Below are 24,465 nucleotides of genomic sequence, written 5' to 3'. Positions count from 1 at the left end.
TAGGTGGCACCATAATACAATTGTCTGGGTTCTTTGTTGGTCCCAGTACACGAATATGCTTTGAAATCTCATTCTCTTTTTCTTTATGTGCTGTTTGCATGTAGCAAAGAAGAAACGCTGCAGAATAGACCAATCATATAGGAATGTAACACAACTTTTAAAAAATCTATGTCTGTCATTCAGCCTCAACAATTGGCTAATACTGAATGCTAATTGAAACCTGTCCCGTTGCACGTGCTGTGGACAGCACGGTATATAAAAGGAGAAGCTGAGTAGAATGATATATCGGTTTGTGGGGAAAGATTCACTAAAAGTTGTATTTTATTCACTGATATCCCTAGGCGACAGTCTAGTGGGCGGTCTTACTAGTGATTGACAGCTATGTCTACATGCACAGTCATGCAGGAAAGACTGTCAATCATTGATTAGAACCGCCCACCGGACTCCTGCATACAAATACCAAGAATGTCAATTAATAAAATGCAAGTTTTACTGAAATTTTCCTCACAAAAATGTCCATCAGCTCTTTCTGCTCCAGAACATTGTGCCCGATGATCAGATACTAGATACCATTTTCATCATGACTGGTCCCCTTTTATACTATGACGTATAATGAGGGGTTTAGGCATCGGAACAAGTAAGTTTTAATAAAAATTAAAAAACGTGCCTTTCTCCTGCCACTACCTCCATAGTGCGCAGCTTCCTCTTTTTTCCACTTCTCCTGGTGCCGGCGCAATGTAGTCCTGTGATTTTGCTCCCCATGACAAGTTGCTGATGTCCTCTGTTGCTGTGGACCTCTGTTTGGCAGCCGATGGTGCTCTCCTCCATGGTGGCCTTCAAATGATTGTGCACCTGAGGATGGAGATCCAGTAGAAAATGGCGCTGACCACTGGTGCGTTTCTTCTTGTACAGGTCTGCTCATGACTTCCGTCATAACGTCCACAGCCTCAAAGTTTTATATCTCACCTCTGGTGCATTAAACTGGAATTTCTGGTCAGATGGCAACCCTGGCTGTACCGCCATAACACTAGTAATAAAACTGTCCTGACAGGTTCCCTTTCAATTTCCAGACCTTTTGTCTAATACCAGGCATTGTAATAATGTGAGTGCTTTGCAGGTATGTGCTGCAAGATATTGTGGAAACAGCATTGTAAACCTGCCACAAGCTGTATAATGTATCACAGTACATTGTAGAGTCAAACAGGTACTTGTGTAATCATTGGCCAAGTGTACGAGATCTAAAAATGTTTTATATGAGATCAATGTAGAGGGAAGGATTGTGGTCGGGGAGAGGGCCTCCATCTCCCTGGGACCTCCATTTAGGGAACTCTGCCATCTCCACAGGAGAACTTTCAGCAAGTCCTTTCTACATCATCATTGATAGACCCGAGGACATGGGGATCTCAGCACTATTACTAAGGTAAAGTATGGAACTATTATTTGTGCAGTGTATGGAGGTATTATTTGGGCTTGGTGCAGCAGTCATTTTACATTGCATGGTATATACTGTATGTATAGTTACAGTGGTGTGTGTGCTATAGGTTGTAATATAAAAGGTCACATTTATTTTACTCTATTTTCTCATAGTTTTTTACAACTAAAGGGAGCAGGATGCAGCTATGTGTGTACTATTGGCTATAAGATTATTAAAGGGATTAAGAGCTGCACACAATGTTGTATTACCTGTAGTCTGATGATATTGAATCGATAGGGAAATTAACAAATATACGTTTCTTGCAGGAAAACCTTCTCAATGAGTCTCATTTTGTATTTTCTAATTTTCACTTTTCTGACATCATATGGAAAAACCAATATGGCAACGAGAGGTGAGTAAACTACGTTTTCTATCCGCATATAGATGTAGCAGAGTTAAATTTGTCATTATTGCAATGTTCAGGCTGAATAAGTTTACATTATGTCGCACAATATGTTGTACCGTGCCTGCAGAAAAATCTAGATGCGTTAGGGCTTATTCACACATTGTGCATAATTTACATGAAAAAAAATGCGTTTTATGGTTCCAACAAAGTGAATGAGACTTCTGACATCTTATACACATGCTGCTTACATTAATTACTTGGGGGTTTGCCCTAACAAATCTTTTTTTTAAATCTGAATTATTGCAATTTTTCCTGCTTTTTTTATTTTTTCACCCATTCAAATGAATGGGAAAAAATGCAATTAAAAACACATTAAGAAATGCGCGCATAATAAACGTGTATTTCACGCAGTGTTTTTCATGCCAATACTCTGATTTTTGCTGCAGAAAAATCTGCTGTAAAAAATTCTCAATGTGTGCACATAGCCTTAGACAAAATTATCAACTCTGTTATATTTTACCAAGTGGCACAAGCTGAGACTACAACTCCCAGCATGTCCTGAGAGGATGTGGCTTTCATGGTGTACTGGAAGTTGTAGACTTCAGTTTCAAGACACTGAACTTCTGCTATATCAGTACATTATGTGCAACTTTTTGAACAAAATGAAATCTGTCGCTTTATGCATGAATCTATTAATGGTTAGTTGGATTCTTCTACCTCGTCTGTTTATTGCTAAGGTTTTTATTACTATCATTATTATTATTTTTATTTTATGCTTCATATTTATTATATATATATATATATATATATATATATATATATATATATATATATATACTGTATATATTATAGTTTATACTTTTCGTTTTGCTAAATTTATCTGGGTCAGTTATTTTTTAATTCTGGCATAAGATTTATGTTTTTATGTTGTTCGTTTCACATGTTCTTACTTGTTACTTGTTCTACATCGTTCTTTCCTTAATGTATGTCGTACTGGTTCAGGGAGAGGTCGGCGTAATATATATTTATACAGTATGTATACATATACACATTTTAATGTAATTTGGGAGTGTGGTTCAGGGCAATTTTTACTATCAGAGTTTTGTAAGTTTTTGTAGGAAGGATAAAAACAGTTGGAGGTTTCTCAAGCTTCTACTAAGAAAGTGATAGAACACGGACAGCGAGCAGATGGCATCAGAGCGCTATCGGATTTTTTCACTGCTCCATAGCCTAGCATTAGCGAGTTTGTGCTATGACTTGGAACAAAATCAGACGTGTCACCATGATTTTGTGTCTGCAGAAATGCACAAACAATATCCTAGTAGATTATAAGAGATATGAGTTCAACCAATGAAAAACACAGACAAAACTCGCACATAAAAAATTGATGTCTGAACAAGCCCTTAGTCTAGAGCTATAGTGGAACTTTGGCAGAAATACATCTCCAGTAGCCAAATATTTCTCTAACACTGCTACAATCGAAGTGTAATGTGGGTGAATGGGCTCCCATTGTGACCCACAGGGTACAGCGACTGTGACCAGAAAGGGTATGATCACACAGGGTGTTTTTGCTGCTTTTTTTTCTGCAGCAAAACCTGATTTCTTGGCAGGAAAGAAGCAGCTGCAAAAACGCAGGTTTGGGTGCGTTTTTGCTGCATTTTTTGTTGTGGTTTTGGTGCATTTTATTTTTTTTGGTACATTTTTTGGGCTAACTGTGTGTCTCTTTGTCCATGCTAATGTCCATGACTTTTCTGGAGCAAAAACGCTTCAAATAATGATACCTGCATTCTTGCAGCCTTTATTCAACACCCATTCAAGCCAATGGGCGAAAAACGCTGCAAAAACACTGCAAAAATGCTGAAAGTTAAGTGACCTGCTCTACGTCCAAAAAAAGCAGCAAAGCACAAAATGCTGATAACAAAGAAAAACGTGTGTCCATGAGATTTCTGAAATCTCATAGGCTTTGCTGGTAATGTAAAAATCAGCTGAAAATTAGCATAAAAAAGCACCAAAAAAACGCACCTAAAACGCACAGTGTGAACATACCCTAAGTCGAAAAAAATTCAACAGATTCTGGTTTTTAGTACTTGTTTGTTGCAGTCGCTTTACCCTGTGGGTTGTAATTAGAGCCCATTTACCTGCATTACACCGCAATGCTGCAGCTGCATAGAGAGATATTTGGCCAGGAAACTTAGTTTGGAGCCGAACTTGCCTTGTAGCCCCAGCCTTAGGCCCTCTTTACACGTTCGTATAATATCGATACCGGAGACATAACGTACTGGTGTCATCAGAGTTTTGGATCAGCGTTCTATCGGTCAGCCATCTTTGTGCCATCCTTGTATGTTACCTAGAGTTTTACCGCAAAACACATACTGGTATTACTCTGCTGCTGTATTTTTATGGGTTTTTTTTAAATAATATTAGTAGTTTTATAATTATAGTTTAAATTAGATTTTTTCCAAGTGTTTGTTTTATTTCTATTTATAATAAGATCCAAACTCCTCTTTCTACAGTGACCACGAATGAGATACTGCTATCTACTAATGCACAGTGTGATAGAGCAGGTAAGTCACTTTGGGCGCAATGTAGTGAGCCTACACAATTAATATTTTATTGGAGCGGTCATGTTGCTTTCAAGGTTTCCGAGTTTAACAAATGGTACATCAGTGAATCTTCTGCATTCCATAGGATGCTTTCACATTACGTTTTCTGTCCCCGTCTGGACATAAGTCCGAAATCCCAGAAAAAACGGGGTCCGAACACATGCACAGACGGGGTCAATAGACTGTAATGGTGACGGAAGAGCACTTTTTATCTGGAGTGTATGAATATAGCAGGTGGACACTGAGATGTCGTAGACTGCGTCTGAGTGTCCTCCTCCTGTACGTATACACTACCAAAAAAAGTACACGGAGCTCTGCCGTCACCCTTGCAGTCTATTGGCCCCGTCGGCGCATGCATGTGGATCCCATTTTGTGGGGGGACTTTGGACACATGTCCCGACCGGGACACAGAATGCTGTTTAAGCATTTTGGTCACATTTTATTTTATAAAACTGCTAGAGGTTACTTTATCATTGAATGGCGTAAAGAAAGAGACTGGACACTGCCAATAAAAAGGCTCCACAAAAACCCAGCAACAACAACAACAAAACACTCAAGAAGAAGATGTAGTAATAAGAACGCATCATTGTTTCCTGAAGCATCTTCTTTTTGAAAAACCCTGCGCGTTCACCCGCCTTAATAAGATGTCATGTGCACATTCCCATAATGCTATTGCCATGAGGTATTTCGCAGTTTTTTACAGGGCTCAGATTTTCATTTATCTGCTTCAAACTTTCTTAAAGGGCACCTGTCACCCCGTTTTTTCGGTATGAGATAAAAATACTGTTAAATAGGGCCTGAGCTGAGCATTACAATAGTGTATTTTGTGTACCCCGATTCCCCACCTATGCTGCCGAAATACGTTACCAAAGTAGTCGTTTTCGCCTGTCAATCAGGCTGGTCTGGTCAAAAGGGCGTGTTGTCTTCCCCCAGATTTTGCGTAGTTTTCCGTTGGTGGCGTAGTGGTGTGCGCATGCCCAAGGTCCCGAATCCTCTGCCAGGGGATTGAAAAGAGCGCGCTGTTCGTTATTTCATTGGTGATCGGTGGGCGCGGCCATCTTCCTTTGGCCGCGCGTGCGCAGAAGCGGCGCTCTGCTGGCCGCGGCTTCAGGAAAATGGCCACGGGATGCCGCGCGTGCGCAGATGGATATCGCGGCGGCCATTTTCCTGAAGCCGCGGCCAGCAGAGCGCCGCTTCTGCACACGCGCGGCCAAAGGAAGATGGCCGCGCCCACCGATCACCAATGAAATAACGAACAGCGCGCTCTTTTCAATCCCCTGGCAGAGGATTCGGGACCTTGGGCATGCGCACACCACTATGCCACCAACGGAAAACTATGCAAAATCTGGGGGAAGACAACACGCCCTTTTGACCAGACCAGCCTGATTGACAGGCGAAAACGACTACTTTGGTAACGTATTTCGTCAGCATAGGTGGGGAATCGGGGTCCACAAAATACACTATTGTAATGCTCAGCTCAGGCCCTATTTAACAGTATTTTTATCTCATACCGAAAAAACGGGGTGACAGGTTCCCTTTAAAGAACGGCTTTACTAGACATTTATTACTTTGTTTTCTCTGTGATAGGTTTTTGTCCAAAAATTCAATGTGGGATCTCAGAAATAAAGGTAACGCTACTTGTCAGTGAGCTTCAAGCTATGAAGGTGGACGTAGACAACATCCATCTAATAGACAACAGATGTCGGAGATTCCCAAATATTAATGGCATTTTGTACATAAGTATGGCTCGTGATGAAGGAGCATGCGGGACTGTGATTACGGTAAGTCATTTGTAACTCTGCATAGGTATACATATATACTGAACACTTTAGTGGATGTCCTTATGAAAGCATATGAAAGAAAAGCAAGAAAGTATTTAACACTAGAAAATGATCTAATCCTGTAATGATTACTTGAGTTTTATTGATTGTATAGCTTAATCATAATTTTGGGAAATGAGCACAAGAAAAAACATGGCATGGAGCACAAAATTTTCACCGTTGGCACTCTCTGTTTGAGGGCATGTTCCCTTAGTTTTCATTGTATACCCCCTCAAAAACACACGTGAGAGGCTACATCAATGTGTCAGGCATGGAAAATCTTGCAGTAATGTTTTTCTGCAAGGTTTCCAGGAGGTCTACGTGGCATAGGACAATTGATAACTTTTTATGTAGACCTGAAGGATTCTTCTTCTTTTTCTGGAATTGGCAGATATGATCTTTGCTGTAGAATCTACATTCGATTACCAGGATTGGACTTTTCCACATCAAGGTTTTCAAACAGTTGTACATTTATGCAATATTTCTAGGGGTTATTAGTAGCGAGGTCAAGTTTTGCTTCAACCTCTTAATGGCCGGGGTATTTTCTTTTTTTGCGTTTTGATATTTTTTTTCCTTTCCTTCTTCCAAGAGGCATAATTTTTGTATTTTTCTATCAACAAAACCACAAGAGGTCATGTTTTTTTCTGAAAGAGTTGTAGTTTTAAATGGCACCATTCGCTTTACCATGTAATGTACAGAAAAACAGTAACAAAAAAAGTCAAGTATTGTAAAATGGTTAAAAAAAGCTATTGTTTTTGGGGTCTTTGTTTTTATGGCTATCATTATGGAGCATAAAATGACCTGACAGTCTTCAGTCTTCAGATCGGTTTTACATAGATTCATGAAATGCAACTTTACCAAATGTGGCATTTTTGTTGGCACATAGCTCTCCAATTCCTGCCTGGAGAAGAGTTCTGGAGGAATTTTCAATTTGGCGCATTTTTGCCACTTTTTAAAGCATTTGCAAATTTTGGTTGCAAAAAAGCAAAAATAAAAAGCATTTTTGATGTTATGATGAATTAATGAACTACATGAGCCATTTTGAAGAATTTGTCTAGAAAAAGTCATCAAAAACCAGAAGGCAAAAAAAAAAAAACTTCAATAAACGACAAATGGTGAATTGGGCTCCATGTCCTAAAGGGGTTATCCACTACTATAACATTGATGACCTGTCCTTAGGAGAGCACTTCAATGTCTGATCGGTGGGGCAACCCTCTCCAATCTGCTGGTAATTCAAATCAATACGGGGTGGATGTGCAATACCTGGATGCAGCCACTATTCCATGGATGGAGCTGTATAACTCAATAACTCAGCAGTTCTGTCCACCACCACCGATATCGAGACGTGCTAATAGGTGGAGGTGCTGGGTGACGCACTCCAACCGATCAGACATTGATAGCCTAGCCTAAGGATAGGCCATCACTTTTCAATGAGTAGACAACCTCTTTAAGAAGGTTAAGTCATTCTGCAGGTGGCAAGATGGCTTCCCACCCTTCTCAGTTACATTTTGGCTTTCTAAAAAAGTCATCAGCTAAAGTAGTGAAAGTAATATGTTTTTAAATGTAGTTACAAAAGCTAGCATTTGATAAAAGCATTGATAAATATCTATTTCCTACCTACTACCATCCAAGCATGGGTGTACTTGCTGCCAGCATAAAATATTGATGACCTGGAAATTCTGGAAATATTTCATTTTGTCATATACCGTAAGTGATGCTATAGAGACAAAAATAGACATTTCACAAAAAATGAAAGTGACATGTAAGGAAGAAAAATATGTGACTACACATTGTAATATTCCATACTGAGCATACTTCATGCAATCAGGACTAAATAAATATTTTTGGCACTTACCCATTTAAGAACTGGAGTCAACTCTGTCCACCAATAGATATTATTCTGAGGGTCCCACCATACAAAACCTGTGCACATGAGCTTTTAATTGATTCCTTAACTCAATATCATCAAACATATTTCTTTATGAATCAATTTATAATATATAGACAAAAACTAATTGCAAGTTGTTGGCTTCAAAGTTATGCAAATATGGTAATCATACACTAAAATATTGGGCACATGATTTCATGAGTGCTTAGGCCTACTGAAAAATCTTCTGGTACTCTGACCCTGAGTAGACCTATCATTTCCAACAACCTTTAGCTCTCGAAAGATTTGGCAAGTCTCAAATACACCACAAAATTGTATGCAAGGCAATGTTCCCAGTTTTTCCTTTGCCAAGATGCCATGCTTCACCATTAGACTCAACCAGAAGACCCAACTAGATTTTTTTTCACCACACACAAAAATAAAAACTATGCAAGTTGGTTATAATCACTGGAGGAATCACAATATCAGGTCATTTTTTATCACATTATATATTTTTGTTGCACTATACTTTATGGCACACGTTATTAAAAAAAGCCCCATAAAACAATAGTGAAATTATGTTCTTTTTTTTACTATTTCACGTCTCTTGGATTTTTTTACCCTATTTTTTAGTACATTGTATTGTAAATGGTGTATCGCAAAACTAAATCTTGTCCCACAAAAAAACAACCTCTAACACCACTATATTTATAGAAAAATAACAAAGTTATGGCTCTTAGAAGAGAGGAGGAAAAATCTAAAACAGAAATGGGAAAATTGGCCATAAAGCAGTTAAAATATATTATTTTATTTATTGGTGTTTTCTTTTCTGTTTATTCAGTTAGAAATATGGTTCTTTTCTTAAAACAGCCATAAAGTAAAAGGGTAAATGCGAGGTAAAACTATGCTTTCAGAGTTACTTTCACCCAAATGGTTCCAACATAGAAATTCCTTGCTGCCCCTTCTTACACCACAGCTGAAGCTTGTATTAGTGCCATAGGAAAAGACCAGCTGTCCTCCTGACCCGTCAGCATAGAAATATTCTCAAATCCTCCTGGGAAGTCTTCTGCTCACTAGGGACCACCCACTTATAGGTGGGGTCTGAATGCAGTAATGTTACATTAATGAGTACCCCCTGTGGAATATTATTTGGACACCAATGAGGATGGGGCTTGGTATAAGTGGAGATGTAGATCTTCCTCCACTGACTAGTGATAGGCAATGCTGTCCTTTTTGATGATCTAGATCATTTGGTTCTGAACACCAAAAAACAATCGACTCTTTTGGATTCCAAATGGAACACATATCTATGATAAAATCACTACTGTCCATTGTGGTTGAAACTCCTCTTCAGATGCATGTGGGGGTCTCGAGCAGCTAACAATTGTCATTTTACTCCCAGTGAGAGTCATTCAGATACCTCAAGTGGCTCTCATTGGAGTGCTGCCTCCTAACGTTTATAGAAGGGAGATATCTTTTTGTGCTAAATCAGTCCATCACTGACCCTGAGAGATGTAGAGAGGCACAATAAATAATACCAAACATAATAGTTTATTAAGATCTTTTGACTGGAGTATTAATTTAAAGCAGACCTATCATGTGCCAATAATTTATATATTTTTTCTTGAAATAAAAGTCGCTGTTCTTCTGACTCTAATGTTATTTTTTCTTTGTTCATGCGCCTCTTCTTTCTTGAGATTTGCCCCCTCTTTCTTTTATATAAATATAGTCTGTTCAGCCAACTGGGTGTGGTCCTCACCAGCTAAGGACTATCCCCACTTAGATAAAAAGACAAGATTTATGAACAGGGAAGAGCAAGCCATATCTCAGGAACAGAGAGAAGTAGTAAGTGAAAAAAAACATCGCCAGATTCAGAAGAACAGCAGCATTTACACCAGGTAAAATATTGCACATTTATTAAAAGTAATTGGACATTTTTAAGTGATAAAGTTCTGTTTGTCTTCAGTCACCACTAAAGTGCCTCGGGGTGATCCCCAACTCTGCCCTCTCTTTCAAGCCACATATCCAAGCCCTTGCCTCCTCCTGCCATCTCAAACTCAAAAATATTTCCAGAATCCGTGCATTCCTTGACCCCAACACCACAAAAACACTAGTGCATGCCCTTATCATCTCCCGCATTGACTACTGCAACCTCCTACTCTCTGGCCTCCCCTCTAGCACTCTGGCACCACTCCAATCCATCCTACACTCTGCTGCCCAACTAATCTACCTGTCTCCCCGCTATTCCCCAGCCTCTCCCCTATGCCAATCCCTTTACTGGCTTCCTATTGCCCAGAGACTCCAGTTCAAAACCCTTACAATGACATACAAAGCCGTCCACAACCTGTCTCCTCCATACATCTGTGACATGGTCTCCAGGTACTTACCTACACGCAACCTCCGATCCTCTCAAGATCTCCTTCTCTACTCCCCTCTCATCTCTTCTTCCCACGACCGCATCCAAGACTTCTCCCATGCTTCCCCCATACTCTGGAATTCTCTACCACAACACATCAGACTTTCGCCTACCATAGAAACCTTCAAAAAGAACCTGGAGACTCACCTCTTCCAACAAGCCTACAGCCTGCAGTGATCCTCAACCTACTGAACCGCCACATAACCAGCTCTGTTATGACCTGGTGGTTACGGAGTGGTACTGAGATGACCTGGTGGGTAAAACCAATCATGGACAAGCTCAGAGGAGGTGGCGGCTCCACAGACAGTAATCACCTATATGACCTAGTGATTACGGAGCAGCACTGAAATGACCTAGTGGGTAAAACAAATAAAGTACTAGCTCTGAGGAAGTGGTAGCTTTACTGACCGCAATCCCTACTCCTAACACCAACACTAGAAATAGCCGTGGAGCGTTCCTATCTCTGCCTAGACGCCTCTTCACAGCCTAAGAACTAGCTACCCCTGAAGATGGAAACGGAAAACTATCTCGCCTCAGAGAAACCCCCAAAGGAAGGATAGCCCCCACAAATATTGACGGTGAGTGAAGAGGAAAATGACAAACTCAGAAATAAAACTAGATTTTTGCAAAGGAGGCCACTACTATCTAAATAGACAGAGATAGAAAAGGCTACTGTGCGGTCAGTATAAAAAACTAAATGTCCACGCAGAGTTTACAAAAATAACCTCCACACCGACTCACGGTGTGGAGGGGCAAATCTGCAACCCCAGAGCTTCCAACTAGCCGGAATATTTCATAATGACAAGCTGGACAAAAGAGACATAACTTAAACTGAACAGAAGGTCATAGGCAGGGAAACACCCAAAAACTAGAAGAACTTATCTTAAGCTGAAATGGACTGGCCAACAGAGAACTTCCAGGAAAGGACTGAATCCACAGGAAGGAACATTGACAGCTGGCATCCACTAAAGCCCAAAGCCAAGTTAAATAACAAGGCCAGGGAACCGATTAGTGAAAGCAGCTGCTAAGTTCCACTTGAAACCACCAGAGGGAGCCCAAGAGCAGAACTCCCAAAAATACCATTCGCAACCACAGGATGGAGCCCAAGAACGGAATTCACAACAGTACCCCCCCCTTGAGGAGGGGTTACCGAACCCTCACCAGGGCCCCCAGGCCGATCGGGACGAGCCAAATGAAAAGCACGTAACAAATCGGCAGCATGGACATCGGAGGTAAAAACCCAAGAGTTATCCTCCTGGCCATAACCCTTCCACTTGACCAGATACTGAAGTTTCCGCCTTGAAAGACGAGAATCCAAAATCTTCTCCACCACATATTTCAGCTCCCCCTCAACCAACACCGGAGCAGGAGGGTCAACGGAGGGAACCATGGGCACCACATATCTCTGCAACAAAGATCTATGGAACACATTATGAATGGAAAACGAAGCTGGAAGGGCCAAACGAAAAGACACCGGATTGATAATTTCCGAAATCCTATAAGGACCAATAAAACGAGGTTTGAACTTAGGGGAAGAGACCTTCATAGGAACATGACGAGAAGACAACCAGACCAAATCCCCAACCCGAAGCCGGGGACCAACGCACCGACAGAGGTTAGCAAAACATTGAGCCTTTTCCTGAGACAATGTTAAATTGTCCACCACATGAGTCCAAATCCGCTGCAACCTGTCCACCACAGAATCTACCCCAGGACAGTCCGAAGGCTCAACCTGCCCTGAAGAAAAGCGAGGATGAAAACCGAAATTACAAAAAAAAGGTGAAACCAAGGTAGCAGAACTAGCCCGATTATTAAGGGCAAACTCGGCCAACGGCAAGAAGGTAACCCAATCGTCCTGATCAGCCGACACAAAGCATCTCAAATAGGTTTCCAAGGTCTGATTGGTTCGCTCCGTCTGTCCATTTGTCTGAGGGTGAAACGCCGAAGAAAAAGACAAATTAATGCCCATTCTACCACAAAAGGACCGCCAAAACCTAGAAACAAACTGGGTACCTCTGTCAGACACAATATTCTCCGGAATACCCGCAAACGAACCACATGCTGGAAAAACAAAGGAACCAAATCAGAGGAGGAAGGCAACTTAGGCAAAGGTACCAAATGGACCATTTTAGAAAACCGGTCACAAACCACCCAGATGACAGACATCTTCTGAGAAACAGGAAGATCAGAAATAAAATCCATGGAAATATGCGTCCAGGGCCTCTCAGGGATAGGCAAAGGCAAAAGCAACCCACTAGCACGAGAACAGCAGGGCTTAGCCCGAGCACAGATCCCACAGGACTGCACGAAAGAACGCACATCCCGTGACAGAGAAGGCCACCAAAAGGACCTGGCAACCAAATCTCTGGTACCAAAGATCCCAGGATGACCAGCCAACACCAAACAATGAATCTCAGAAATCACCTTACTAGTCCATCTATCAGGAACAAACAATTTCCCCACAGGACAGCGGTCGGGTCTATCAGCCTGAAACTCCCGAAGCACCCGCCGCAAATCAGGGGAGATAGCAGAAAGAATCACCCCCTCCTTGAGAATACCAGCCGGCTCACGGACTCCAGGAGAATCAGGCAAAAAACTCCTAGACAGGGCATCAGCCTTCACATTCTTAGATCCCGGAAGATACGAGACCACAAAATCAAAACGGGAGAAAAACAAAGACCACCGAGCCTGTCTAGGATTCAACCGCTTAGCTGACTCAAGGTAAATCAGATTCTTATGATCGGTCAAGACCACAACACGATGCTTGGCTCCCTCAAGCCAATGTCGCCACTCCTCAAATGCCCACTTCATAGCCAACAACTCCCGATTGCCGACATCATAATTACGCTCAGCAGGCGAAAACTTTCTGGAGAAGAAAGCACACGGTTTCAACACAGAGCCATCAGAACTTCTCTTAGACAGAACAGCTCCTGCCCCAATCTCAGAAGCGTCAACCTCAACCTGAAAGGGAAGAGAAACATCTGGCTGAAGCAACACAGGGGCAGAAGTAAAACAACGCTTAAGCTCCTGAAAGGCCTCCACAGCCGCAGAGGACCAATTCATCACATCTGCACCTTTCTTGGTCAAATCGGTCAGAGGTTTAACCACAGTAGAAAAATTAGCAATGAAGCGGCGATAAAAATTAGCAAAGCCCAAAAATTTCTGAAGGCTCTTCACATATGTGGGTTGAGTCCAATCATAAATAGCCTGGACCTTAACAGGGTCCATTTCAATAGCCGAAGGAAAAAAAAAAATGTTCACGTAGGTGCCGATCAATCTGAATGGCCAGAGACATTGATTCGTTCAAACCAGCAGGCGTGGGAAACCCCACCATAACATCTTTAAGAGCTTCAGAAAGACCCTTTCTGAAAATAGCCGCCAGGGCATCCTCATTCCATGTTGTAAGCACAGACCACTTTCTAAATTTCTGACAATATATCTCTGCCGCTTCCTGACCCTGACACAGAGCCAGCAAAATTTTTTCTGCCTGATCCACAGAATTGGGTTCGTCATAAAGCAATCCAAGTGCTTGAAAAAATGAATCTACATTGAGCAATGCAGGATTCCCTGGCTCAAGGGAGAATGCCCAATCCTGCGGGTCGCCACGCAGCAGAGAAATAACAATCTTCACCTGCTGAATGGGGTCACCAGAGGAACGGGGTCTCAGAGCAAAAAACAATCTGCAATTATTTTTAAAATTCAAAAACCTAGATCTATCCCCAGAAAACAAATCAGGGATCGGAATTCTAGGCTCAGAAACAGGAGTTTGAACAACATAGTCTTGGATACTCTGTACCCTTGCAGCGAGATGATCAACACGCGCAGACAGACCATGAACCTCCATATCAGCACCAAGCTCCTGCACCATCCAAAAATCAAGGGGAAAAAAAAGGACGAAACAAGCAACAAGAAAAAAACAAAAACAAAACAATGACTCAGAACTTTCTCTTCCCTCTTTTGAGATGCATTTAACACATTGTGGGCCAGCTGTACTGTTATGACCTGGTGTTTACGGAGTGGTACTGAGATGACCTGGTGGGTAAAACCAATCATGGACAAGCTCAGAGGAGGTGGCGGCTCCACAGACAGTAATCACCTATATGACCTAGTGATTACGGAGCAGCACTGAAATGACCTAGTGGGTAAAACAAATAAAGTACTAGCTCTGAGGAAGTGGTAGCTTTACTGACCGCAATCCCTACTCCTAACACCAACACTAGAAATAGCCATGGAGCGTTCCTATCTCTGCCTAGACGCCTCTTCACAGCCTAAGAACTAGCTACCCCTGAAGATGGAAACGGAAAACTATCTCGCCTCAGAGAAACCCCCAAAGGAAGGATAGCCCCCCACAAATATTGACGGTGAGTGAAGAGGAAAATGACAAACTCAGAAATAAAACTAGATTTTTGCAAAGGAGGCCACTACTATCTAAATAGACAGAGATAGAAAAGGCTACTGTGCGGTCAGTATAAAAAACTCAATGTCCACGCAGAGTTTACAAAAATAACCTCCACACCGACTCACGGTGTGGAGGGGCAAATCTGCAACCCCAGAGCTTCCAACTGGCCGGAATATTACATAATGACAAGCTGGACAAAAGAGACATAACTTAAACTGAACAGAAGGTCATAGGCAGGGAAACACCCAAAAACTAGCAGAACTTATCTTAAGCTGAAATGGACTGGCCAACAGAGAACTTCCAGGAAAGGACTGAATCCACAGGAAGGAACATTGACAGCTGGCATCCACTAAAGCCAAAAGCCCAGTTAAATAACAAGGCCAGGGAACCGATTAGTGAAAGCAGCTGCTAAGTTCCACTTGAAACCACCAGAGGGAGCCCAAGAGCAGAACTCCCAAAAATACCATTCGCAACCACAGGATGGAGCCCAAGAACGGAATTCACAACACAGCTCTACCCTCTCCTAGTGTATCCTCACCCATCCCCTGCAGACTGTGAGCCCTCGCGGGCAGGGTCCTCCCTCCTTATGTACCTGTGTGCCTTGTTTTTTGCTCATGTTTAATGTATTTGTCTGTATTTGCCCCCTTTTCACATGTAAAGTGCCATGGAATAAATGGCGCTATAAAAATGTATAATCATAATAAATATTAATAATAATTACTAAAGACAAATGTAAACAGCTCTTATGAAACTCAATAATTAATCTGACCGGCTAACTACTAAGCTCTCAAGAATCAAAGGATTGAAGACTCCAAAAATAAAATTCCGACCCCTATACAGATATATTATTAAATAGATGCAAAGTTTTCTGCATATAAAAGATATAGGCACTGCATATCTTATAGACACTCATGAATATGTCTCAGTATACATTGAGTACTTTATTTTTTATTAAACCTATACTCCTGACGCGACCCATAAATGTGTCGTGAAAGGAACAGTAACAAAGTGACCAGGATCTTGCAGGATTTCAAAAATTTTTGGGTGGCCCGTTCATCCATCCATCCACAAGAAGGACTTCTAAATACATATTACAATTTGCTAATTGTGTTATTATCCTTATTGTAATTGTGAACAAACTCCATAATTGGTAACATTATTTACTTTTCCATATAGAAATCGGAGACTCATGCAACGTATAAGAACACCATCTTCCTGCCTCCTGATCCAGCCGCCATTGTTTTTCGAGAATTACTTAACATCAATGTGGTCTGCACTTATTCGTTGGAGCAGATATCAGGCTTTGAGTCATCTTAAGATAATTGTAGAAGTTGGAAGAAAAGAGAAGAACTTTCATTTGCTATTGCTAATCATTCTTGAAGCCATACATTGTGATTCATATTAAAGGGGCTTTCTAGTTTTATATAAATAAAACTTTCGCAAAATATTTTTTGTTTCAGTTCGTCACAATATTCAAGATCTCTGCTTGTAATCAGACTGGTCTGGGTTCCCAGTTTTCAGATGTCCAGACGATTATATGGAAGGTTAAAAAAACCTCTGTACTGTAATTTAAAACACAATGTAATTTGGCTCCAGAATGGTACCAAAGAAAAAAGACATAAAGCCCAGCAATATACACACATGAAGCAAAAACAGCACACAATGGGAACCTCTCATGGTGAAAATATCTGATCTGCAGACCGGATGTTATTCAGCAGGAAGAGCTGATATATATTTTTATGGGAAAAGTTTCAGTAAATCTTGCATTTTATTTATTGAAATCTCTGGTGTTTGTATCATATGGGTCCAGTGAGTGGTCATATTCAATGATAGTGAGTCTTTCCTGTGCATGCAGAGAGTGCTGTCAATCACTAGTAGGTCCGCCCACTGGACTCACACAAAGTGCATGATTTTCATTTTGGGTACATGGGTTGAAAGGTCATTATACAAGTAAAGTTAGTCATTTAGTGTATATTGACAGATCTAACCTATTTTGTTAGAATATGCCAACAGTCTTATAGTAACAGTATGTACTAAGACACTAATTGAATGATATAAATCACTGAACTACACAGTAGACTGGACTTGTCGGGGTGGACACAGACAGCATAAGGTACTTGTGAAAGGAAAGATTATGGACCCCTTGGTCTCCAATATCTCATCATAGAGTGCTCCCTTATGTATCTCTAAAAATTCTCTAGTAATCGTGAGTCATGAAGGTGGCAGTGTGCCTGTAAGAGGGTGGATTGTGGTAGATTGTGGTAGTGGTGTGTCTCTTTATATAGACACAGTGGCCTTTAGTGTAAGAAGGATCACCAATCAGGAATGGTGTATTGATGCAGATGTATACAGGGGTACAGTCAAAAGCTGTACCCGGGCATTGAGTTTGGTGATTACACAGTCGTAAAGAGGCAACATGCTTGATGGTGACAGCACATGTGGTGATAAACACACATCTCTGTTCCACTTTCCCTTGACAATGATCCTTGTGTTCAAACTCCTTGCACTATTCCCTTCTCTAACAGCCGGTTTACAGAGTTACTGTATCAAAGTCCCTCACCATCAGGCGGTCCGTGGTGATCCTTTTCACACACAGGCATCATCTTTTATACCCCTTTGAGCGTAGTCATGTCCTATTATGGTGGTTAAACTTTGCCCAGTCGGCAAGTGCTCTTTTGACTCCCAGAAAAAAGACTTATGTACTCCCCTCTATGGTGACACTCCCCCAGTCATTGCCCCTCTCAAATGGCAGTATTTAGCTGTACAGATGGATAGAGGATAACATTCTGATTGCTATGGGTTTACCAGCTGGAACCTAAATTATCCTGAGATCAGGTCTTAGAAGCCCTGAAAATGGGGTTCTGCAGCCCATATGATTGGAGCAGAAGTGCAGAGCTTCTGAATACATCAGTCCCATAGACAATGACTAGAAGTGAGGCCAAGCATGCACACCTCCACTCCACTCAGGATGACAGGACCGCCAAGCCTCGTTCTAGAGGTTTCAAAGAGCTGATCTCAGGATTGCTGGTTATCTGAACAGTCAGCCACTAGCGATCAGCAAATTAGTCCCTGTTGCATGACTTTCATCACAAGATTATATGGCCCCTTTCAGGCACACGTGAACATACAGTAGGGATGAGCACTGTACATGTGACTTTCCAATCAAAATGTGCAGTCACCACCTGGTAACGTGAATGTGACCATATATGAGTATGACACCATCGTGTAAACTCATGATTGTGAGAAACAGTGCTAAGCTACAGTAGGCAACAATGCAAAGCAATTCAATTTTCTCGCAATGAAATCTATTTTAATCTCATCTTCATATAACTCAAATTACACCTGCTAAGAGACAAAACACAAAACAAAATCTATGAACTGTGGTCTAATTCTACAAGTACTATTGTAGCCATGTAAAAGCCGACTACCTGCCACTGACCTCTCCCCGCAATTATCCCGCACTGTAGGCTAATGATTCTGTTGTTATCAAAACCCTCTTCTAAATATAGTTGCAGGTAACCTAAAGGGGTACCCAAGAATGTGATAAACACGTTGTCTGTGACATAATTTAATCTGCATCTGTCCTAGTCAAGTCTCAGTATATCCGCACAATGAAGAAGCAGAGCTTGACACGTGTCTCAACTGTCAGAGGAGCTGTCATCATAGACACACATATAATAATAAATGAGGCGGAATAAATCTTTTCACTGACTGATCACATACACCCATTTTTCTGAACACTGAACCTGGAGAAGCTCTCAGCTCTCCCGTTGTGCTCAAACAATGAAAAGATTTATTCCGTCCCTACCATCTGATGTTTGTGAGTCAAAGATAAGGAGGACACTGAATAAGAGCATTGTCCATGGCAGAATTGCAAGAAGAAAAATAACTCCAAAAATAAAATTTCTGCTATCTGTCGTTTTCTAGAGATCACCTGGATAAGATAGGAGTTTATTGGAACAATGTGTTGTGGGACGATTTGAGCTTTTGGGTTTATATGAAAAGTGTTAAATTTGGAGAAAATAACATCCGGCATTGCAGCATAAAAACTCATAGCATCTGTGATACAAAGTATACAAAGTGGCGGTAGTATCCTGGCTTGAGTTTTATTTTTTGGTGACTGTGGACCAGGATGGCTGTCTTCACTGACGGAACAATGAATTCTAAATTTTATCAGCAAATTGTAAAAGAAAATATCAGGAAATCTGTCAATGAACTGATTCTCAATAGCAAGTCGTTCTACAAAAGAATGGCTAAGGAAGAATAAAGTTATAGTTTTGGAATGGTCAAGTTAAAGTCCTAACCTTAATCCTATAGAAATATTGCGGAAAGAGCTGCCGCAAGCAGTGCATGAGAGAAAACTAACCAATGTAACCAATGAGTTGAAGCTGTTTTGTAGGGAGGAATGGGCCAAAATTCCTCCAAGCCGACGTGCAGGACTAATTACACCAAATACTGAAAGCACATCATTTTTACATTCACAGACATGTGATACTGGACAATTTTATTTAAAATAATTCAAAGTCAAATGTTTATTTCTCGTTTGTTTGTTCTTTATCTACAGTACAATTAGGACTTGTGTGAAAATCTAAAGTATTTTTCTATCAAATTTTATGCAGAAATAAGGAAAATTCTGAAGAGTTCACAAACATTCAAGCATCACTGTTTGTCCACTCTTTTATCATTACCATATTCTCAGGATGTATTATTTTGATAGTATAGTATTTGGCCACATTGGGAAGCATTAGGGGCAGCAGCCATAATGGAACTGGTAGGAACAGGGTTAAAGAACGGAGGGTTTTGGTTGGGTTGAAATGGGCTGTAGAAGTAATGGGCAATAAAGATAAACTTTATATAAGTCATAAATTAACATGGCGGCCATGTTCTATACATTGGGATACGTTAATAGTGGTAAACACCTTATATTAACTATAAGAATTCTCTTTATTTAGTACCATTAACTTGTCATTATTTATTTTTACGATATAGAAATGAGAGGCGCCTAACACATAAGAACACAATTCTCCTGCCGACTGATCCAGTTGTTGTCATTCAGGAATGAATTAATACTTGTGCAGTCTACACTTATTTTCCATATAAATGACTGCAGAAGATAATCCATCTGTTTCTTTGGTTAAAATAATTCCACGATTAAGATTTTAGCCTGAAATACATAGGTAGATTCCTCAGTACTTGTATGTACCGAGATTGCGAATTTATACCAAGTTTTGGAATAAAGTTTTTGAATTATTTTAACCTAAGAAAAAAGCTTGATTTTCTTCTATAGTCACTTTATATTTGATAATATCGGGCAGGACTGGCATTTCGTTACTGAATCCACTCAGAAACCTCAACTTGGGTGAGCTGGACTACAACTGCATACTTATTGTATGAAGAAGGGTTATCAGATTGATTTTTTAAATTTTGTTCCAAGCAGCCTAACAAAAAGTCATGAACATCCAACACTTTTTACACACAAATTGAAAAACCATAATAAATCATAAAGATTTTAGGTAATATATTTCTTATGCTGAGAAATCTGATATTAAGAAGACATTAACTCCATCCTCTATGAACTGCCAAATTATGAAAATGACAGTCTTAATAATCTGTACAGATTTCACCAGGTTAAACAAAAAAAATTACAAAAACAGCAATTTTTATTTACAGTCATGGAAAAAAAAGTGACACATTTTTACAGACTGTCTAGGAATTTTTGAAAGGTTGGCAACCCTCCTGTGGATTAGTTATTGGTGTTTGAGTTATCTTGTAGAAAATAAATTGTAAAACATGGAAATCTGGGATGCAATGTCGTTCTTCTTCTGTTCTCCGCGACTTCACCACCCTGCAGTTCACGCTGTGCTCTACGTGACCCAGAAGTGGCTTCATCGGCTCCATATAATGCTGGGCAGGTTTGCACTGGATCCCGGAGAGAGCAGCGGTAGGTGAGTATATAAACTCACTCACACTACATTACACTGTGTACAGAATTATTAGGCAAGTTGTATTTTTGAGGATTATTTTTATTATTGATCAACAACTATGTTCTCAATCAACAAAAAAGACTCATAAATATCAAAGCTTAATATTTTTGGAAGTTGGAGTGTTTTTTTTTTTAGATCTGGCTATCTTAGGAGGAAATCTATTTGTGCAGGTAACTATTACTGTGCAGAATTATTAGGCAACTTAATAAAAACCAAATATATTCCCATCTCACTTGTTTATTTTCACCAGGTAAACCAATATAACTGAACAAAATTTAGAAATAAACATTTCTGACATGCAAAAACAAAACCACAAAAAATTAGTGCCCAATATAGCCACCTTTCTTTATGATGATACTCAACAGCCTTCCATCCATAGATTCTGTCAGCTGCTTGATCTGTTTACGATCAACATTGCGTGCAGCAGCCACCACAGCCTCCCAGACACTGCTCCGAGAGGTGGACTGTTTTCCCTCCCTGTAGATCTCACATTTTATGAGGGACCACAGGTTCTCTATGGGGTTCAGATCAGGTGAACAAGGGGGCCATGTCATTATTTTTTCTTCTTTGAGACCATTACTGGCCAGCCACGCTGTGGAGTAGTTGGAGGCATGTGGTGGAGCATTGTCCTGCATGAAAATCATATTTTTCTTTAACGATACCGACTTCTTCCTGTACCACTGCTTGAAGAAGTTGTCTTCCAGAAACTGGCAGTAGGTCTGGGAGTTGAGCTTCACTCCATCCTCAACCCAAAAACGTCCCACAAGTTCATCTTTGATGATACCAGCCCATACCAGTGCCCCACCTCCACCTTGCTGGCATCTGAGTCGGAGTGGAGCTCTCCGCCCTTTACTGATCCAGACTCTGGCCCATCCATCTGGCCCATCAAGAGTCACTCTCATTTCATCATTCCATAAAACCTTTGAAAAGTCAGTCTTAAGATATTTCTTGGCCCAGTCTTGACGTTTTATCTTATGTTTCTTTTACAAAGGTGGTCGTTTTTCAGCCTTCCTTACCTTGGCCATGTCCCTGAGTATCGCACACCTTGTGCTTTTTGTTACTCCAGTAATGTTGCAGCTCTGAAATATGGCAAAACTGGTGGCAAATAGCATCTTGGCAGCTTCACGCTTGATTTTCCTCAATTCATGGGCAGTTATTTTGCGCCTTTTTTGCCCAACAAGCTTCTTGCGACCCTGTTGGATATTTGCCATGAAACACTTGATTGTTCGGTGATCACGCTTCAAAAGTTTGGCAATTTCAAGACTGCTGCATCCCTCTGCAAGACATCTCACAATTTTGGACTTTTCAGCGCCCGTCAAATCTCTCTTCTGAACCCATTTTGCCAAAGGAAAGAAAGTTGCCTAATAATTAAGCACACCTTATATAGGATTCTGATGTCATTAGACATTATGAATGCATAAAAAAAATATAAGTAGAAAACATTTTTTTCTGTATTTCCCTTCAAATATAAATTTACGTAAATTAATAACCAACATTAATGTTCCTCAAATATGGCAGCAGAATAAAGTAGAATTAGTCCCACAAACATAAGACTTTATAAAACTACATTGATTTAACATAACAACAAAGCACCGTAACACCAAAAAGGCAGAAAGAAAACAATTATGTTGGTCCTTCAGGCTAAAAATGTTCAAGGGTGTAAATTAAATACTATTTCAGAATTTCCCAGCATTGTAGAATGCTTAAAATATTATAGCCGCCTTAAAGTGGGTGTAGGAGGGAAGTACTAGAGTACAGTGTTCATTACTATTGAGTGTTACAGTTTTGAGTGTAAACCATAATGTAATCTATGATTTTGATGTATACAGTGGTGCAGTGAAGCTCTGTACCCAGGCAATAAGTTTGATGATTACACAGTCTTAAAAAGGCAAAATGCTTGGTGGTTACAACACGTGTGGAGATAAATACACATCTCTGTTCCACTTTCCCATGCTCAGTGTAGTCAAACCCTTTCACAGTTCCCTTCTCTTACAGCCCATTTACAGAGTTACTGTATCAAAGTTCCTCACAATCTGGAGGTCAGTGACGATCCATTTCATGCACAGGCATTATCTTTCACATCCCTTTGAGCGCAGCCATGTCCTATTATGGGAGCCAAACTTTGCCCAGTTGGCAAGTGCTCTTTTTACTCCCAGTAAAAAGCCTTATGTGATCCCTTCTGTGGTGGCACTCCCTCACTCCTTGCCCCTTTCAAATGGCAGTATTTAGCTGTACAGATGAATAGAGGATAATGTTCAGATTGTTGCGGGCTCAACAGCTGAGGCATACAATGATCCTGAGATCAGGGCTCGAAAGACTCAAGAATGGGGTTGTTTTGTACATTCTGGATGGAGTGGAGGTGGCCTTGTACAGCCTACACTCCATTTTTTTTTACACCACTGAGTATATCCATCAACTTTTTCATGCAGTCCCATAGACAATGACTAAAGCTGAGGCCAAGCATGCGCACCTCCGCTTAATTCAGGATGACAGGCCTGCCAAGCCCCATTCTAGGAGTTCTATAGCGCTTATCTCAGCACTGCTGGTTATCTGAACAGTCAACCTCTAGCAATCAGCAAGTTAGTCCCTTTCTAAGAGATAATTAGATTTTTCGAGGAACAACATTTTGAGGCTAACACTGTTAACAGAGTTAAATAATATTCTATTTGTGAATTTCTTAAAAATGAAGAATGTTTAAAATATAACAGCCATGTTAATGTAGTGTAGTAGAATAGTACTAAAGTGCAGTGTTCCTCAGTGGGAATATTCCATTTTTTGAGTGGAAACCAAACTGTAATGTGATCTATAGTGTTGAGCGATACCGTCCGATACTTGAAAGTATCGGTATCGGATAGTATCGGCCGATACCCGAAAAGTATCGGATATCGCCGATACCGATACCCGATACCAATACAAGTCAATGGGACACCAAGTATCGGAAGGTATCCTGATGGTTCCCAGGGTCTGAAGGAGAGGAAACTCTCCTTCAGGCCCTGGGATCCATATTAATGTGTAAAATAAAGAATTAAAATAAAAAATATTGATATACTCACCTCTCCGGAGGCCCCTGCACCTCACCGCTGTTAACCGGCAGCCTTCTTTGCTTAAAACGAGCGCGTTTAGTGCCTTCCATGACGTCATGGCTTCTGATTGGTCGCGTGCCGCTCATGTGACCGCCAGGCGACCAATCACAAGCTGTGGACTTCTAGCTCCGACCAGCGATATCACAGCGGGATCCAGATCGCTGCTGTGTGTCAAACACAACGAGATCGCTATCCAGGACGCTGCAACGTCACGGATCGTTGTCGTTCTCGTTGCAAAGTTGCTGAGTGTGATGGTACCTTTAGACATAAATCAACTGTCAGAGGATCTGCCGTCATAGGCACACACAACTCTGTCAGCCAAGGAGCAGCACTGACATGAGACAGAATAAATCTTTTCAATAACTGATCCCATACACTCATTCTTCTCAGCACTGAAGTTGGAGAAGTTCTCACCTCTCCTGCTGAGCTCAGACAATGAAAAGATTTATTCTGACAGTACTGGCTGATGTTTG

At 40.8% G+C, this 24,465-nt stretch overlaps 1 protein-coding gene across 1 annotated transcript; it reads left to right on the top strand.

The window, feature by feature from the left end:
• The first annotated feature begins 1,109 nt into the window (after positions 1–1,109).
• LOC143785932 (uromodulin-like) lies at positions 1,110–16,372 on the top strand. Its single transcript, XM_077275076.1, has 5 exons — positions 1,110–1,420; positions 1,741–1,826; positions 4,334–4,384; positions 6,011–6,204; positions 16,102–16,372. The coding sequence occupies exons 1-5, from the start codon at positions 1,395–1,397 to the stop codon at positions 16,240–16,242; spliced, it is 498 nt and encodes a 165-aa protein (XP_077131191.1). The 5' UTR covers positions 1,110–1,394; the 3' UTR covers positions 16,243–16,372.
• Positions 16,373–24,465: the final 8,093 nt, after the last annotated feature.

This window comes from Ranitomeya variabilis, chromosome 7, assembly GCF_051348905.1.
Source record: "Ranitomeya variabilis isolate aRanVar5 chromosome 7, aRanVar5.hap1, whole genome shotgun sequence".
NCBI classification, from domain to species: domain Eukaryota; kingdom Metazoa; phylum Chordata; class Amphibia; order Anura; family Dendrobatidae; genus Ranitomeya; species Ranitomeya variabilis.
The sequence above is the reverse complement of the archived record's forward strand: the minus strand, read 5'-3'. Positions and strand labels throughout refer to the sequence as shown.

Bases quoted from the DNA above. Each gene is read 5' to 3' on its own strand.
- LOC143785932 (XM_077275076.1), top strand. From the start codon at position 1,395: ATGGGGATCTCAGCACTATTACTAAG. The intron at 1,421-1,740 runs GTAAAGTATGGA...CGTTTCTTGCAG, and splicing joins ATCTCAGCACTATTACTAAG to GAAAACCTTCTCAATGAGTC. The intron at 4,385-6,010 runs GTAAGTCACTTT...TCTCTGTGATAG, and splicing joins TGCACAGTGTGATAGAGCAG to GTTTTTGTCCAAAAATTCAA.